This window comes from Aptenodytes forsteri, unplaced genomic scaffold, assembly GCF_000699145.1.
Source record: "Aptenodytes forsteri isolate BGI_AS27 unplaced genomic scaffold, ASM69914v1 Scaffold354, whole genome shotgun sequence".
Lineage (NCBI taxonomy): Eukaryota > Metazoa > Chordata > Aves > Sphenisciformes > Spheniscidae > Aptenodytes > Aptenodytes forsteri.
In genome coordinates this window covers 1,320,799-1,340,160 of record NW_008795043.1, presented here as the reverse complement: position 1 = coordinate 1,340,160, position 19,362 = coordinate 1,320,799, and the positions used below count along the sequence as shown (strand labels likewise).

Below are 19,362 nucleotides of genomic sequence, written 5' to 3'. Positions count from 1 at the left end.
GTCTCTAACTCCTCTTGTTTATTCCCCATGCTACATGTGTTTGCATAGAGGCAGTTAAGTTGGGAACCTGCTGAAGCTGTCTTACAGGCTGGAGTTCCTTTGTGCTGCTCTTCAGGCGCTCTCCTGCTGACCCGTGATCCTTCTCCAGCCTCTGGGCATCTATTGCTGGCCCTGGCATCAAACTGGTAGGAGTGGGATAGACTGAGGTTCCCCTCCCCAGGCAACTTTAGAGGCAGAGATGTCCATTCCTTTGGGAGAGTCATTCATGGAATCCGTTGTCAAATTCAAAAGGAGGAGACTGACTCCTGCATTAAGACCTCTGGCAGTATTTAGTTGAATGAGGAACAGAAATTCTGGCATCAAACTGGTAGGAGTGGGATAGACTGAGGTTCCCCTCCCCAGGCAACTTTAGAGGCAGAGATGTCCATTCCTTTGGGAGAGTCATTCATGGAATCCGTTGTCAAATTCAAAAGGAGGAGACTGACTCCTGCATTAAGACCTCTGGCAGTATTTAGTTGAATGAGGAACAGAAATTGTTGCTCACCTTTGGAGAAATGTGTCTTTCCTCTTATTTGGACTACAGCTCCACACTGTCCTCATGCAGAAGACTATTCATGAGGAAACCAACTCCCTGATGTTTTCTTCTCAAGCCTTTCAAAAGACTTACCACAGTCTTACTGTTTGTGCTGGCACTAGATTCAGAGATTTCAGAGAATCTGAAGTCTCTGAAGTCCCTTCACTGTGGTAGAGTGAAAAGCAGGTACTTTGGTCATAAAAATATGGATCACACAAGAGGAAATTAATAAAATGCCATCCCAACTGTCTTAGACCTGGGTATGTTGTCCTTCTCATTTAACAAAACTGTTACCAAGTCTTAACCACAGGGGCTCGAACATTTGCAGGGTCATCCTAGTTGGCATTTACTCATTTTCTCTGTAATCCAAATCCAAGAGAAGTCTAATTCCATCAGAATCATTGTGAAGAACGAAAATTAAAATAGTCCTTTTCTTCTGAAGAGGAAGTCTTTCCCTGTTGCCTTCTCAGCTGCCTGATACTCAAGGGTTGCCTCTCCTAGCTCAAGAATGGTCCATCCCTACCAGCAGGAAATCAAAGACGGCAGGAGGCCTGTAGAGATGAACAAGGAGCTTCTGACTAAACACAGACAGAAGGAAGCGTACAAGAGGTGGAAGCAGGGGCAGGTGACCCAGGAGGAATATAGAGATGCTGTCTGATTGTGCAGGGATAGGGTTAGGAAAGCCAAAGCCGATCTGGAGTTGAGTCTGGTGAGGGATGTGAAGGGCAACAGGAAAGGATTCTACAAGTACATCAACAGCAATAGGAGTCTAGGGAAAATGTGAGCCTGCTGCTGAATGGGGCAGGGGACCTGGTGACAAATGACGTAGAAAAGGTCAAGGTACTGAAATGTCTTCTTTGCCTTAGTCTGTACTGCTAAGACTTCAGGAATCCCAGGGCCCTGAGACAAGAGGGAAGGTCTGGCACAAGGAAGACTTCCCCTTGGTGGAGGAGGATCGGGTTAGGGAACACTTAAAAATCTGGACATACCTAAATCTGTAGTGCCTGACGGCATGCACCCACAAGTGCTCGGGGAGCTGGCTGACATTATTGCGAGGCCACTTTTGACCATCTTTGAAATACCATGGCAAATGGAAGAGGTTCCTGAAGACTGGAAGAAGTTGCATGAAATTCAGTCTGAACACAAGAAAAGTTTTTTTTACTGTGAAGGTGGTCAAACACTGGAGCAGATTACCCAGAGATTCTGGAGTCTCCATTTGTGGAGGTATTCAAAACTTAATAGGACACAGTCCTGGACACCCTGCTCTGGCTGATCCGAGCAGGGGGGTAGGACTAGATGATCTTGAGGTCACTTCCAAAGGCAACAGTTCTGTGATTCTCATTACTCTGTGTTTCTCCATCATGTTTCTATTATCAAGTGTTGCATGGTACAACATAATCTTGCAGAGAGCAAAGAAGAACTGAAGGATATATTTAGAAAGAACCTGACTACTCTCTGAGTAGTTCTGGATATCTGACTCATGGACAGTTTTGAAACTGGCTACGGGATGCAGGCTAACTCAAGGAGGAGAAGACAAATGGGGAACTAAAATTCATTGTCTCCCAGAACTTCCTTTGATGCCTATAATTCTTGTGTTATCAGACAGAAGTTTTAAAAGAAACATCTCTGTAATATGTAATCACATTTTGGAAAAAGAACTGCCTTAGGATGCTTTTGACGCAACAAATACCAGAATGTTTAAATGGGGATTAAGCAGTCATGGAAAATCTTCACTGAAGGCTATTGAAATTATGTGTATACAAGTTGTGATTTTTCAAGTCCTTTTGTTGCAGATTTCTAGAAGGGGAAGACAGTAATTTCAAAAGTATTCTGTAATTTCTTTGTTCTTGCACTATCTTGCACTATCTTGCACGTCTCTGCTAGTGACAGTAAGGTGCAAGATACTGAGCGGACCTTTGGTTTAAAGGTCAATTTCTGGCCTATGATCATACAGCCATTCTTACATTATCATTTTGTTTCTACTTTATGCCATGTTGAAAGGTAATCAGTAGCTAGATGTCAAAAATATATGAAGGGGGCAAAACTACACTTTTCTGCCTCTTTTCTGATGATGACTCTGCTTGCAGATACACCAAAACAAGTTGAGGATCTCCCAAATTGTAAGCCAATCTGAATCAGTTCTACTCACATAGATCCAAGTTTTAGAGATCCTCTGACAGTCTTAGATCTAAACCAATATACCATTCATAGAAATTGTTCTGGAGTTTAAGTCTATTAGCATTGCTTGAGCTATACTTACACCTGCCCAAGGAAATGTCACACTGCACAACTGTACTGCTAATGTGTCTTCAGCCTGCCACCTCCAGCAAGCAGGGAGGTGTCCACTCATCATTCCTCTGAAAAGGAAGTACCACGTATCTGGAGCAACCTTAACATTCCTCTACTTCTCAGAAGTCAGAAGTGCACTTCTGGAAATCATTCTGGACTGATACTTAATCAAATGAGGGCTTCTCACGATAGATCTGCTAGCTACAGGAGACAATATTCTGCGTTCCTTAGTTGGTGGGAGTGCTGCTTGCCACACTGGCATTCCAAGAAGGAATGAATGCTTGCTTCATTTTATTTCTTCAATTTCTTGTCAAATGAAGGTATTCTGACTTGCTTCTTGGTATCTTTAGCTGGCATGGAGTTTGAATAGTAAGAAAACTGAGGGATGATTACAAATAATCCACATTTTATATTCTTACATTGGAACAGCTGTCAGGGAATACACGTCTAAGGATTCTGCCTAATTTAATCTGGAGACTCTTGCACGGTAGTTGACTTGAATCCCATTTCAAGATCCAGTGCTCTAAGGAAGACACGATTGATCGTTAAACGACTGTTGTACTTACCACATCAGTGCATTTATTTGTGGATGCAAAGTATGTTAAAATATGGATTGTATAGAATTAACTGTAACATCTCAATCATTTAGTGCTGTTGGGACACATTCGAATTTTAGTAACATCTTGATTTTATCTGGATTTTTTCAGTTTCATTTCTTTCTGTATACTACTTTGTGTAGTTACATTTGTTTGGTTTTGCAATGCTTAGACGATAACATTTTGTGAATAATTGTCCTCCTCTTTTTTGAAGAATAAAGTTGACCATGACCGTTAGTGACAGAAATAAGGGAATATAACAGATTTATGTTTATGCATACTTGTGTTGTCCACAAAATATTCCATACCCGGTTAAAAAGCCACAGTGCATTAATGATGAAATGCTGATGATCTTTAAGCACAGGTCAGACAGATGTCCAGGAAACATCTCCACTATCATTCTCTTATCCCTGCTTTTCAGTAGCTGGGACTTTAAATTTGCAAGACAGTCAGCTGCAGCCCAAAGGTGAACAATTTGTATCTGACTCCTGCATGCTGCAACTGCCTTTCCACAGCTGGCAAGTATTCTTTTCTCCTGTTATTTTAACTTGGTTTCCTATCTTTCGTACTCTAGAGGAAATGATTGTTCCTCAGAGCACTAACTTGAACACTTAGTATTAAACCTAATCTTTGCTTCAAAATACTGTTAGCCTTTCCTTCTATCTTGTAATCATTATTTAACTTTTTATCTCCATCTACAGGTTTTCCATTTATTAGGTATGTGATGATCAAGAAAATTTGGTAGGATGATCTTCCATCATTGGAAATTAATTTTACTGACTTGGTATAATAAAAAAATTTCTAGTGCAAAGTTAAATTAAATTCGATGGACTTAATCCAGTAGAGTTTGCTCTCACCTTTATTTCATATATGTGATTCTAATAGCTTAAAGTGCTTTTATCTGTTTTTATTTTCCTCTTTTCAGGAAGAACACAGTTTAAAGTGGTAATTAAAGCACTTTCTCCAAAAGAAGTCACCAGAATTTATACCCCTCGCCCTTTGGATAGAAATGATGGCACATTTCTTATGCGGTATCGGATGTATGGGAGTGTCAGAAAAGGGTTAAAAATTGAGATACTTTATGGTGATCAGCATGTAGCTCAATCTCCTTATATTTTGAAAGGTAAGGGTATTTTTTTGATTTAATGTCACCTATGATGGTAGCTACGGAAATGCTATGGACTAATTTACTGCTAGAGGAAGAGGTGGGAAATTAGAGGTTTGTTTGCCCTTGTTCATGTAGTCTCCTCATAAACATTCTCCTTATGCAGAGAAGAAAGCAGTGACAATCTCTATACGTTGCCAAGTTACAGGACCTAGATGCATAAGCATGTAGATTATGGCCTCTGATGTTAAGGTGGTGTATCTGGACATCTCCTCTTCCCTCCTGCATAAGGAAATGGATCTCTTCAGATTTGGCAGGGAGTAAGAGAGCAATGCTTCTATTTTTACTGTTTTCAAGCAGGTATTCACTTAAACATTGTGTTATTTTTATCTAAAGTAGAAAATACTACCTGCAAAAGCAAGGATTTTGTGTTGTTCCTAACACTTTATAATTCAAACGTCTCTGATTTCTAAAAAGTGTGATCCTTCATAACAGCAAAGACAATATTTCTTTAACCAGAAAATATTTAACTTTCTTTCCATTAGCCCAGTTTAATTCAGTGCAGGTCTATACCGTGGAAGAACTATTTAAAAGCAGGGAAAACAAGGCAAATTATTCTCTCATTCCGTATCTGCTGCTTTAACTTCCTTCTCTTGCTCTCAAACAGACAGCTGTTTAGCAAAGAAAAAGATAATATAAAGTTACTTTTCTGGAGAGTCTTGTTTCAGTTCACCACTTCTTCTAACCAGAATTTGGTCATGGTTTCTTTTAATAAAATTTCCTAAATACAAACTTAGAAATGCCTTCAAACTGAAATGAAACTGTCCGGAGTCCTCAAGGTAGTAGTATGCCGCCTTCTTGCTGGTGCACATTTGCCAGCAGCCATGAAACTATGACACAGGACAGAACCTGTGTTGATTAGAAGTCCATGAAATAATGGCCTTTTTTCACGTTCTACGAGGCTCTTGCTTATACCTAAACTCTCTGCTTCAAAAGGACAAAAATAGGTGATTATACATAAAAGAAAACACCTTATGCCAGAGATAAAGACTACTGTATCAAACTTCTGAATTAGGCTAAAATCGAAACTGTAGTACCTGAGCTTTGGTAGTTATGGACAGTTAGAACAATTCTGAATGCCTTATGTGGTTGGCAGGTAGCACGATAATGGAGCTTCATTTTGCAGATGAATTTTACCCTGACAACAAAAAAAATCTAGTATTTTGATTTCTGAAAAGAGAAGAATGTTGTTGTTTTCTCAATTACACTGCTAAACCCCAGAAATGTTACAGGGAGGATGATTTCCCAGGAAAACTTTAGAAAACTTGGAATAAAAAATGTCAAGCCACTGTAATGGCTACATTTATATGCCCATGTGTTTGGGGAATTATGATTGATGTAGAATCACAAATATAGACTCTCAGTACTTTGTTTTCTGCAGGACCAGTTTATCATGAATATTGTGACTGTCCTGAAGAAGACCCTGAGATCTGGCAGAACGTTATGTCTTGTCCATCCCAAGAACCTCAGATTACAAAGGACTTCATTTCTTTTCCCACCATTGACCTTCAGCGAATGCTTAAGGAAATCCCAACAAAGTTCAGTCAGACAAGAGGTGCTATTGTTCATTACACTATTCTCAATAATCACATCTACCGTCGCTCCTTAGGGAAGTATACAGACTTCAAAATGTTCTCCGATGAAATGTTCCTGTCACTGGCAAGAAAGGTATCAGTTTCGATCATTTAAGACTATTAAGTCATGTTCTAATATGGCAATACTGCCTTTGCTGTTGTATCTTCAGATTTATAATTCCTGAAGTAAGATTTGACTTTTGTTTTTTCATCAAGATGACAGTGTATCTTAAGGATAATATGTGGGGGTTGAGCTTGACAGTAATGAAATTGGTAGGAAAGCATCAGGGGCTAAGGCCTGACTCTGTGAGCCTTTTCCTGGCCTCTGTGAGTGTTCCTTTCATACTTGCTTGCGGGGCAGAAACTTGAAATTCATACCTTAAGCTCAGCTAAATCTATCATCTAGTAGGTTTATTGATTCTGCACGACATAAGAGAACTGAGGAATACATGTAAGAGTGACAAACAGCTTCTATCTTTGTGTTATTATCCTTTCTTGGGTATACATTTAGGTTCGTCTTCCTGATGTGGAGTTTTATCTTAATGTTGGAGATTGGCCAGTTGAGTATCGGAAAGCTAATGATACACCTGGTCCTATACCTATCATTTCATGGTGTGGCTCTGTGGATTCAAGAGATATAGTCCTTCCAACGTATGATGTAACCCACTCGACCCTTGAAACCCTACGTGGAGTCACAAATGATCTCCTTTCTATTCAAGGAAATACAGGTAAATTAGAGATCGTGGATTTAAAAAAAGAATTTGTAAATTCCGTCAAAGCAGCAAGTTGCATTCAAATAATGTGTTAAAGTCTTCAGTTCACAAGTTAATACAAGCAGGTTAGTCTTTACAGATAGTAAACACTTTCAACACTGCTCCTAAGCAGGTGTTTAATATAGATTTAGAGCCAAAATTTACAAGTCCAGTTTACAATAATGGTGAATTGTAACTTAAAGGTATCCAGAAGATAGCTACTGTGACCTGTCAAAAGACAAGTAAATATAATTAAAAGGCCTTTCTCCTCAGTGAAGGACTTGAATATGTTCCTAGTAATCAAATAGTAATCCTTTTCCTGACAGTGATGTGGCCCAATGTTCTGTTTACATAAAAATGAATTTGAATCCTGAAAGAAGTAAACTCATGCTATGCTGCAGCCTCTTTCAAATAAGAAAATATTGTCTGTATAAAAAAATACCTCAGAGTGGGATCTTCTGAATTTTTTTCTAGCTTTGAAGGAAGAGTCAGTTTTACTGACAGATGTCTTCCTCCCCCCCAAGGTAATTCATGAATACTTAGGGATCAGACAAATGCCATGAACAATACCTAAGGAGTAAAACTTGAGTGAGGAGGTATTGCTTTTTATTTTATTAGTTCACAGTTTCTCTTTTATTTGTCTTTAAATTAAATATTGTAATTATCAGTTTGAAGCACTCTCTGTTTACTGATTTAGTACAGCTGCTTTTCCAGTTAGGAGATGATAAGAGCCTACTCTACTTTAGTAGGTCCTTTAAGGACGTTTCCAGCAGAAGGATGAGGAAGGACATATTTAATGTTTTTAAAAGCAGGCAGTAAGCAGAGATGAAGTCTTTCAGGCTCTTGCTAAGTATCTTGAGGACACAGTATAGCCATTTTTTTTCCTTTTCAAGTCATCATTACATGATTCCTCAAAGACCTAACTAAATTGCTGGGTAACAGAAGTGGATTTTACTAAAGAAATTTTAGTTATTGTGGCAGGCTTTATGGATGGAGAATTACTTTAATTATTAATATTTTACTTACATAATTTGATTATAATCCTTTATGTACTTTTCAAGATATTTCAAGTTATTTAAATATAACATTGTTGAGTGGAAAAGCAATTCTCTGATTTTCCTTTTTTAAGTGGCTCAGTTTCTCATCCCAAAATTCAAGTCAGAACTGGGAGTTTAAACCCTATGATTAATAAGTGATTATGGATTCACTACGAGAAATCATGCCTGTTTTACCATGTCTCTGAGTGTAATGCCACCGTCATAGCAAGTTCCTTATTTGCACTAAACTTCTCATGAACGTTTCATTACTGTTTGCTTTTACCTTATCACTCAATGCTCGTAGGCCCATTCTGGGAAAACAAAACTGAGCGAGCTTTGTTTAGAGGTCGAGACAGCCGAGAAGAACGTCTCCATCTTGTCAAGTTATCCAAGGAAAATCCAGAACTACTAGATGCTGGAATAACAGGATATTTCTTCTTCAGAGAAAAAGAAAAAGAGCTGGGAAAGGTTCAGCTGATGGGCTTCTTTGACTTCTTTAAGGTAGCAAGCAAATTACAGTCTTGGATTAATTTTGCTGTCAAGTTCTTACCAACTGAAAAGACAAGGCTTACTTTTGCTAATTCCATTCAGTAAACAAAACAGTTATGCTACAAGGGGAACACTGGTCCATGCGGGGTAGACAGACCACCTGTAATCAAAGTCACAGTGTGACACACTTCTAAAGAAAGCCCCTATACTTTTTTCGTGGAGTCCCTTGGAGAGAGTTCTTGGAGATTTTTATTTTTTTTTAAATAGATTGAGAAATTTGATTTCTCACTATCACGGTTTCTTTTATTTGGGGTAAATATGAAAACAATGGACACAACTTGTGTCCACTGCAAGTACATTATGGATGTCAGAAAGAGCCCTTGTGGTTACGAGTTAGAAAAATAGATGGGTGTTTTTGTTGCACTTTAACACACAAATTCCACTGCAACAGATGTATAAAAAGTAAAGGAGACAGAGTCCTGTAAAAAGCAATTATAATATATGGCAATTGAAGTTCTGTTCCAGAGATTAATGAAACAGAAGTGCTGTAACAGCCCTATCACGGTTTCTTTTATTTGGGGTAAATATGAAAACAATGGACACAACTTGTGTCCACTGCAAGTACATTATGGATGTCAGAAAGAGCCCTTGTGGTTACGAGTTAGAAAAATAGATGGGTGTTTTTGTTGCACTTTAACACACAAATTCCACTGCAACAGATGTATAAAAAGTAAAGGAGACAGAGTCCTGTAAAAAGCAATTATAATATATGGCAATTGAAGTTCTGTTCCAGAGATTAATGTATCAGAAGTGCTGTAACAGCCAAGAGCATCTGCCAGAGCAGTACATTCATGGTTACTTTTAGTATAATGTTTCAGATTATTTTACATAATAATACGTTTCATGTATTATTCTACATAATAATATAATTTTAAGTCAGAATAAATTTACTCTTTCTGAATTTAAGTATAGATTAGTTTTATTTCCTTCCCAGCTCCACCCCTTGCTCCATCCTAGGACACGTTAATAGAATACCGATCAGGCAGTTCATGTGACACAAAGGTTCTTGACTGTCATACTTGGGTTGAAACCAAATCCTTTTTCCATTATGTTATCCAGAACACCATGAAACACCTGTTTAACACTAAAACAGGTTTGAAGGTGAGAATTAATAAACACAATTATGTCTTGCCTGTGAAAATAATCTTTTATACAGTCAGTGTTCCTATTCCGATTCAAAACATTTCACCCTTTTTTCCTCTATCTTCACATTGTAGTACAAATACCAAGTGAATGTAGACGGGACCGTAGCAGCTTACAGGTTTCCATACCTCTTGCTGGGTGACAGCCTGGTATTGAAGCAAGATTCCCAGTACTATGAACACTTTTATATTGGATTAAAACCTTGGAAACATTATGTTCCAGTTAAGAGAAACTTAGAGGACTTGCTAGAGAAAATAAAATGGGCTAAGGTAAGTTACATTACTAATTGCTAAGTATGTCTGGGAGATATCAGACCTGATTTTGAAGAGGCTTGTGGCTTGGAAAAAATAGTAGAGCAGTAATCAACTGAGTTTTCAAAATTGTACAGTTATCCATGGAAGTTGTTATTGATAGCCCTAAGGTACCAGTTGTGACCATAAAAGCAATCCAGTATTTTAAAAAAATCTGCAATTTAAAGTGCGCCTTTGCCATCTACCAGTAATTGCACATAAAGTTGCAGATTTGAATAGCCCCTTTAATAAAACTTCTAATGCTAGTCAGGCTTTGAGTAACTCACCAATTGGTCTATTATTCATTCGTTTTGTCTCCATTTTCCAGGAAAATGATGAAGAAGCAAGAAAAATTGCTAAAGAAGGACAATTAATGGCAAGAGAATTACTTCAGCCTCACAGGCTTTACTGCTACTATTATAAAGTGCTCCAGGTTAGTACAATAGACCACTTTATTACTTCCCCCTAACTGCTACTGCTACCGATGCTACAAATTTCATATTCAGTCCTTACTTATATCAACAGCAGATACGGTTCGTATTATTCACAGGAGATCAGTGTGAAGAGCTTTGCTAAAACTTGCTTCGTCATTAAAGAGGCAACCTGATATAACAGTTGTTTTACAGAATCAGATGTTTTAATTTTTTTGCCCCCATCCTTCCACAAACCTGTTTTCAGTGTCACTTGGCATGTGGTTTCTAATAGACGTAGGAGATAATCTGTACACAACTTCCTTCCTTTTTCCCTTCATACTTATCCCCTCATGAGCTACTCCGCTGTATTACAAAACAATGAATACATGGAAAAGAAATTCCGGAAGTATGGCTAGTAGCATGGTAAGGGGTGAAGCAGGCCAAATAGTCATTGCTTCCCTAGGAGATGCAAATCTCTAGTGAAAGAAGTTTCTGTTCTCTAAAAGTACTAACTTCTTTTTCCTGTTTTGCTGTGCAGAGTAAGATCACAGCTTCAGCAGCCACAGGTTGACACGAAGTTCAGAACTGTTCAGTGTACAAAAATGACAGCATTATCTGGATAGAGGCACAAATAACGACAATATTCAAATTACCATTAATAATAGGGCAGTAGAAAACATTAAAGGAGGTTTTCAGAGGCAATGTAGCCTATTAGTAGGTGTGTTATAAAGATACCTTGTAAACACGTTGTAAACAATGACATGAAGAGCCTGGATAAAGGCAAGCTTGTGAGTGGAAGGGAGGAGGAAAATTCTGTTTCATGAATTATACGTTGGTGCTTATAGCATTCTTAAATGTTGTTTACATATTTCAGAAATATGCCAAACGCCAAGCCAGCAAACCTGAAATACGGGATGGAATGGAACTTGTACCTCAGCCTGATGACAGAGACTCAGTATGCAGTTGCCACAGGAAAAAGCCTTTAAGGGAAGATCTATAACTGTACCGGATGGAGAAAATCACCCACTTACAATGCAAGAATTTAAATAGGAATTAAGCTGTGAAATCTAAGACACTTATGCACTAGCAAACATTCTTAGTTATGTATTCTTCTTGTATTTACATATCCTTTTTCACACTGACTCTGATCTACAACGTTGGTTCCCACAATTTTGTCTCCGTGACCGCCACCAAACAGATACTGAGCCTGTAATGGGGAGCATCTAGGGGATTTGTTTGATGTACTGCACCATCAGGAAGAAGAGCGCAGTGCTGCTCATGTTCCAGCTGGGACCTAGTTACCAAAGTTTTATGAGGAACCAGTCATCCACAAAAGATCTTCCATGAGTCAGTGCAAGTTATTCTAAAGGAGCATCTGCAACATACTAAAACAGTGTTATGATTTCTTCATAAAGTTTACCTCAGTGTTAGATTGTTTCTTGTATACAAAACAATTTTCTAACTAGACAAAGAAAATGAGTATCTGAGATTTACAGATATCAAATCTGGTGTTGCTTTGAGATTATTTTGTGGTCTATGACAGATAACAGAATAGAGAACGTGATACAATATTTATTCATTTCAGAGGAAAATGTAGAGGAGGGGGAGAGATGAGAATATTTTTATAAGCACCATGGCTGTGAATCACCAAAATTAAATGCTGCTTTAAAGCAGACTGTGTAGCTATCGCAATCACAGTGCTTTGAGTGCCAAGACACCACTTCTGAAGACCTGTTCCCTGCCAATGACCATGTCTGTGAATATAGGCACAGATCCACAAAAGGACTTAGGAGCTTCAGGTGAGGCCAGGTGAAATACTGGTGTCTTAGTTCAACAATACAGTCTACAGTATTCTAAGGCTACTTGAGTATTCACACATCTGAAATTTGTTAGTAGAGTTTTAGACCACCTAGGTTTAACTTCTGTGTAGAGCTAAGGATGCTACCATCTTTTTCACTTGGGTTCATGAACTACTTTTTCCTGTGCCTAAGGGATCTTACCCATTTTCTGAATTTAGATCATAGCTAACCTTATACTGAGATCAGACAGCAGATCAGACTTCATTGTTTTGGTTCAAACATATGACAGAAAAACCTATGCTGCGCTTTCTATGTAATAGTCTAGGGGTTAGAGACCATACTAAGCAATTGGGAAGCCAGTTGTCCTCCTTGGTTTGATTCAAAGCCATTTTTCCAGAGAGTGCCTTAGCTCCAGACTGGAGAATAGGTCTTCAGGTCTTCCACTGAAGTTGTGCAGCCATGAAGCAAACAATGCAAACTTCACAGGGCCAGAAGGATCTCGTCATACCATTGCAATAAAGTGTGCCTTTGGGTGGGGCGGAGGAAAAATCCTAGTCCTGGATGTGGCTCCCAATACCTCTGTTGATTTTTACCCAAGTTTGTCTACTTCAAAATGCATAAACAGTCCTGGGAGGAGACACCAATGCCAGTACCAAGACCAATGCCCACAAGCACCCATTTCTGTCCTCTGCATTTTTGTCTTGGCTCATGTAGCCTGCCTGAGCAGTTTTCTACTCAGCTACACCCAGATAATGTCTTTCATGGATACCAAATTCTCCCTATGCAAAAAGAAATGGAAACGTCTTAAGATTGTGGACTTGTCTAATTGCTTTGGTACCCAAAGTTTAGTGCTCTACACCTCATGCAGGCTTCATTCTTGGTTCTACACTGGAAGTTACTCTCATAAAATACATAAAACAAAATTTCTGCACTAGAACAGGAAGAAAGACTAGATTTTTCAGTATGCTAAATATGGAAAGAACTTCAGGTTTCTAAAGAGGTTAATGCAACTGTCCGTCAGTCATTTATTACATTATGCCCGTTAAGAAAAAAACTGGAACATGTTGCTCTACCACTCATACTCTTTGTTCTGGTTCTAACACTAATATATATAGTGGTTGTATTTTTATTTAGCATGACAATCAGTCCTAGAACTTCAGACTATAAATATATGTTCAGCTTATCTGACATAAAATTTTCTGCACCAAAATTCAGGAACAGGGTTCCACTGCTGAAGCTGACACTTAAAAACTGAGTATGTGCTCCTCTTTCCTTTTCTGTGTACAGTCATTTTTACTGTAGGATATGATCTTAGTTTGTGATATCCATTATACCATGTGCATTTTATACTCACCAGTATTTATGGAAGTGGTGTGCTCAGCAAAGGCAATTAAGCCTACCAGATGGTTGAAGCAACAAAATTTTCCACCTCTCGCACACGTATTTCAAATCTGTTTATATTTTTAAAAAATGGGAGGGAACAGGGGGAGTCATGACGCATACTTTAGGGTTCTTCAGAAATATCTGTGTAGGAAAACTTCCCTGGCTTGAAACAGAAGTCTTTCAAACTGGAAGAAGAATCAGATAAAATTTAAATGGTCATGAATATAAATAAATGTGAATATTTCTTCCCTCCTTTCTTCCCTCATAAAAAGGGAAAAAAACTATTCTAAATTCTTCTCTGCCAAAAAAAAACCACCTTGCTTTTGTAATAAGCATTCCTTCAAAGCAAAGACTAGTTTGTCACAGAATGCCTTACAGATGCTTTTATAGCTTAGAGGCAAGAAATATCCTGAAAAATATGAATACATTAATCTTCCTGCCAAAATTAAAAAACAGTAGAGACGTGGTAGAACTTTCATTAAAAGTGCTTAGTCATTTTAGAAAATCTGGTTCAATTTATAACTACAGATCTTCCAAAGATAAAAGAAGGTAAGGCAAAGCCTCTCTTCTTTCCATTGGTGGTACTATATGCAATTTAAATTGTAATGAAAAGCAATTGTAACGATTGCCCCTCTAGGCCAGAAAAGATGTCAGATCTATTTCAGTTTGATGACAGGATGATACTCATTGGCCTGGCGTGTTACAGGAATTGCTAAATATTCAGTAAAACCTGTTTGTACAAGTAAAGTGTAATACATAAATTGCATGGTATTTTTAAGTGACATACATACACTAGAGTTTCTATTATTCTATAGTAGTTCTTGAACAGCAACTGAGTAAATCTCTTGCACACCTAACGGTGGTAATTTTAAAAAATAGTTACCACACTACTGAATTTTGCTACAGTAATTTCAGCTTTTAATGCACAACATAGGATTTAATATAAAGAGTAAAATCCGCCCTGTTTTCATCAATGGTAGTCATTTTTAACACACTGTAGAACTTATCACTGATGACAGAGACAGGTTATTTGTTTGAAAGTATGTCCTAAAGTCCAGGGCCAATATTTTCAAACACAGGAATCTACATGGAAGTGGTCTGACTTCCAAAAATGTTGGTCATGCAGAGCCTTTATTTACGGTTCCCTTCAGATCCTTTTAGCCTTAACAGTAGTTTCATACAATGAACACTCCAGAAAATTAGTCTTTTATGTTATGTCGTGTATATGTCCTAATATATTTAGGCACCCACATTTGGAAATACTCACGCAACCTCAATTTCATCTTGAAATGAGAACTAGTAAATCATGATCTATTGAACATAAAGGAGATATAAATTCAGTACATTTTTAGAGTGTATTTTTTGAGATTTACCTCAAGATAACTAATATACTAGTTTCATGACAGTATTGTGCCAGGTCCACCTTGTAGATTCATAATTAAAAAAACCCTATAATCAAAGCTTGCCTGATGGAATGTTACATTCAAGCATCCATCCTGGGAAGCATACGCCTGACATTTATTACATTAGAAAGTAAATTATTTAGTTAGGGAGGAGAGCTGACAGGGAAAACATACATCACCTGTTTGAGCACGTTTGAGAAGCTTGCAAAGAAGAAATAATAAGGAAAAGAAGCATTACATAAACCTAGGATATTATCAGCTCCTTTACCACTTCAGCTTTTCAAAAGCTTTTTCCGTAAGGGCAGTGATGAAGTGCAAGGTTTTATATAAATATATTATTGTTTAAGTTCACAGGATTTAACCACTAGAATCTTCTTGTCTGTGAATACTTTTATAGCATTTTAATGAGGCTATGTGAGTACTAGTGCTTGGCTTTTGTTCTGAGTTGTTAATAATGTAAGAAAATCTATAATGTAGAAAGTTATGGCACTAATTTTGTATTTTGCTGTAAGAATAAGGGAAAAAGGATTATTTGCATGTCTGTTTGAAGACATTTGAGACATCCGTAGCACATACCTTAATTGAGTCCCATCATGTGAGTGGAGATAAGCAAGAGGCATATTAGCAAGAGTGTGGCCAGCAGGTCAAGGGAGATGTTTCTTCCCTTCTGTTTGGCAGTTGTGAGGCTGCAACTGGAGTACTGTATTCAGTTCTGGACTCCCCTATACAAGAAATACATTGACATAGCAGAGCAGATCCAGCTGAGGACCACCAATGTGATAAAGGGGTTCAGGCACATGAAGTACGAGGAGAAGCTGAGTGAGCAGGGTTAGGTCAGCCTTAAAAAGAGAAGGCAAGGGAAAGATTACCTTGCTGAACTCTAAAGGGGGGGTGTAGAAAAGATGAAGCCAGACTTCTCAAAGGCAGAGGCAGAAGGCCTACAAACAACAGACCCAAGCTGCAACATGGGAAATTCCAATTAGATAAGGCAAAAAAAATCTTCACACCGATACCCCCAAGGAGATGAAGCCTGACCTACATGACCTCCAGATGTTCATTATTCTATGAACTACATTTTGGTCATACAACAAGCATTTATCTAGTCACATAGCAGGAGGATAAAAACATCCAGCTCTTGAGTGTCTCCAAGAGGCAATGTAGCCCTTCTGTGCTGACACTTTTGACGCTATTCATGTTTATGACTCCCTTGATAATATTGACTAAGTTTTGCAGATATTTTAATGTTGGCTTACAAGGCTATAAAATTATATATTAGTATTATATATTATTACTCTATATTATCACAATATACCATAGTCATGCAGTACACAGAGGATTCGACAGAAATAGGACACATTGATTTGGCATTACATGCTTGGACTGATTGAAAGTGCAAGACCTGCTCTTTCAAGAAGCTGAATGTACACTTTATATGTATAAGACAATTACAAAAGATTTTGAGTACAGTTATGAACCCAAGTAATGAATTTTAAGCAGTCAATGGGAATATTAATCTACCTTATAAGTTATACATATACTTAAATCCTAGCATACTCTGTAGGCCACTGGTGAGTGAGCATGACATACTCCCATCCCACTCCCAACACTAAAAAAATCAGTCAGGATCTATCTGTACCACAGATTTGCAACGTAGCATAGAAATACTCAAGACAGGTCAGCAGAATACCAGAAGGGCCTACCTGAAATAGGACTTCAATAGAGCTTCACATGGTTACCTTCCTGCTGAAAACACGTTGTCGTGGTTTAATCTCAGTCGGCAACTAAGCACCAGGCAGCTGCTCGCTCACTCCCCCCCGGTGGGATGGGGGAGAGAATCGGAAGGGTAAAAGTGAGAAAAACTCATGGGTTGAGATAAAGACAGTTTAATAGGTAAAGCAAAAGCCACACACGCAAGCAAAGTAAAACAAGGAATTCATTCACTACTTCCCATCGGCAGGCAGGTGTTCAGCCATCTCCAGGAAAGCAGGGCTCCATCACGCGTAACAGTTACTTGGGAAGACAAACACCATCACTCCAAACGTCCCCCCCCTTCCTTCTTCTTCCCCCAGCTCTATATACTGAGCATGACGTCACATGGTATGGAATATCCCTTTGGCCAGTTTTGGTCAGCTGTCCTGGCTGTGCCCCCTCCCAGCTTCTTGTACACCTCCAGCCTTCTCAGTCAGTAGAGCATGGGAAGCTGAAAAGTCCTTGACTAGTGTAAACACTACCTAGCAACAACTAAAACATTGGTGTGTTATCAACATTGTTCTCACCCTAAATCCAAAACACAGCACTGTACCAGCTACTAGGAAGGAAATTAACTCTATCCCTGCCGAAACCAGGACACACGTGGAATACATTATTCTGGATGGAACCTGTTTAAAAGCTGATCAATTCAAGCTATACTTGTAAGACTGTAATTTCCACTATAGCTTATGCGACTCAGAGAGGTTGTTTAGCATTAGCAGATGTTGTTGCTTACCTTTGGATCAACAGTAACCACACTTCCAACTACTCTTTTTCTCCCAAAATGTCCAGCCAAGCTGTTGTACCACTCCAACTGTAGAGATTTGCCACCAGGATAAACCAAAATGGTTGCTACCAAGTTAGCATCCTGCAGATCCAACACCTGATTTCATCTTGCATGTTACTCTCACCAAATTTTTCACTGTTGCAACAGAGATTTGAGTATTTTATTAATTTTAACATGGAAATCTGCTGACAGAGTGAAAATGGTTTAGAGCAAAAATTGGGTTTGCTTCCAAGTGATGATGTTCTTGCTCCTATGCTCAAAACCATCAGCTGTTACCTCAGGAAGAAGGTAATTTTGTCAGTACAGTTCATTTAATGAATTTAAAAAAAATACAAACAATAATATCCCAAACCAAAAAACACTCTGCTGGTAAAAGTTGTTACTTTTTTAAAGAAAGATGGCTGTTACAGATACTTTGGTATATCCTTTGTAGCGAAGGCAAAGCATGAAGTGAACTTTATAAGCAAAATAAGTTTAAAGTGATACTTCAGGAATAGTCTATACTGTATTCCTGTACACTAATAGTGAACTCCAAGATTAGATAATTCACAACAGTGAAATTAAGTGTCAGGGTTATACAATAAGATTTTATCTGCTAAAATATAAGATTCAGAAGAATCAAGAAAACATTGTATCTCTGACACAAGCACTCAAGCAAAATCCTATACAGAGATTCAACTCATTCTGGCAGGTGTCCTTAAGACAGTTTACTTACGCTGTTTGGTAAGGTGAGTTATTTAAAAAAATGTCAGGAATGTATGTTGCTGATAGAAGCTGCATCTCTGCCAATAAATTCTGCTTTCTTCTGCCCTATGAACAAAGCTACTTTAATGTGGACTAACTCCTGCTGACCAACTCCAGCATGCCTTTTCACACTACAACCATTCCATCTTATTTACAGGCTTTGGCATTTCCTCTATTCCCCGAAAGACTCATTTGTGTCCATAAGTCACACTGATCCAAAACTTCCTGTAACTGAACCTGAAAAGTAGGTGTAAATTTGAAATACCTGATTTGTACTTAATGATAATTATCTTTTCACTCTTTAAAAAAACCAGACATTTAAAGGTGGTACAGATCACGTAGATATGACTTCATAACACATCTGCAATATTTGGCAATACTTAAATGCAAGTAGTACCTATATAAGATGCAAAATATTTCTGAGCATTTCTTATGAAATAGTTTCTAAATTCTGGTTACCTGCAAGAAAAGAAATTTTCCTGTGATAAAATGTTGTATCAAATAAAAAATATTCCCAAGGATCCAGAAAAACTTAAACTTTTTCCTGACTATGAATAATACTATATGTATAGTGAATCGTTCACTGGAATTAAGACCATGGCTATTGCTATTTACTCTTTCACAAGATAATATATTTTACTCATTACAGTTCCATTCCAGTCACAGAAACACACACTAGCAATTGGATCTTTTATTTCAAAATGAACAGAGACACAGGAAAATTGGCTTTTCCCTGTAAAACTTGAACTGATCAACTCAAAACAGGCAATCTGTGCACTGAAAGATGCCAATTTGAATGAGGTCTCCTCTAGGGACAGTTACTATCATATGCCTGTTCATGAACCAAATGAAATGAAATCATGGGGAAGTCCTTCATGAACACACAGCTCTAGCTACCATTAGCAAACAAATTCAAGCATTTACTTGAATCTGATGATCAAACTACCCTCATAAGCAGTATGTGTTTTCTCCATTCCAGTCACAAGACAGTATTACTCCAAAGCCAAACAATTCTTCTGCTCGTAAGTTATCTTCTCAAGAAACTATGGTCCACTATCAAATGTGTTTGCTATATTAATTTAATATAAAGTTACACCCTGCTTTGATGATGTGCA

General features: G+C 38.1%; 1 protein-coding gene across 1 annotated transcript in view; it reads left to right on the top strand.

Moving 5' to 3' along the window:
• The window catches only part of KDELC2 (KDEL motif containing 2), a 19,527-nt gene extending 6,310 nt beyond the window's left edge, over positions 1–13,217 (top strand). The window contains exons 2-8 of the mRNA XM_009276968.2: positions 4,385–4,582; positions 6,006–6,292; positions 6,710–6,926; positions 8,292–8,488; positions 9,754–9,948; positions 10,298–10,402; positions 11,257–13,217. Coding sequence (XP_009275243.2) covers positions 4,486–4,582; positions 6,006–6,292; positions 6,710–6,926; positions 8,292–8,488; positions 9,754–9,948; positions 10,298–10,402; positions 11,257–11,382 — 1,224 coding nt within the window. The 5' untranslated portion in view covers positions 4,385–4,485 and the 3' untranslated portion in view covers positions 11,383–13,217. The remainder of the gene's footprint in view (positions 1–4,384; positions 4,583–6,005; positions 6,293–6,709; positions 6,927–8,291; positions 8,489–9,753; positions 9,949–10,297; positions 10,403–11,256) is intronic.
• Positions 13,218–19,362: the final 6,145 nt, after the last annotated feature.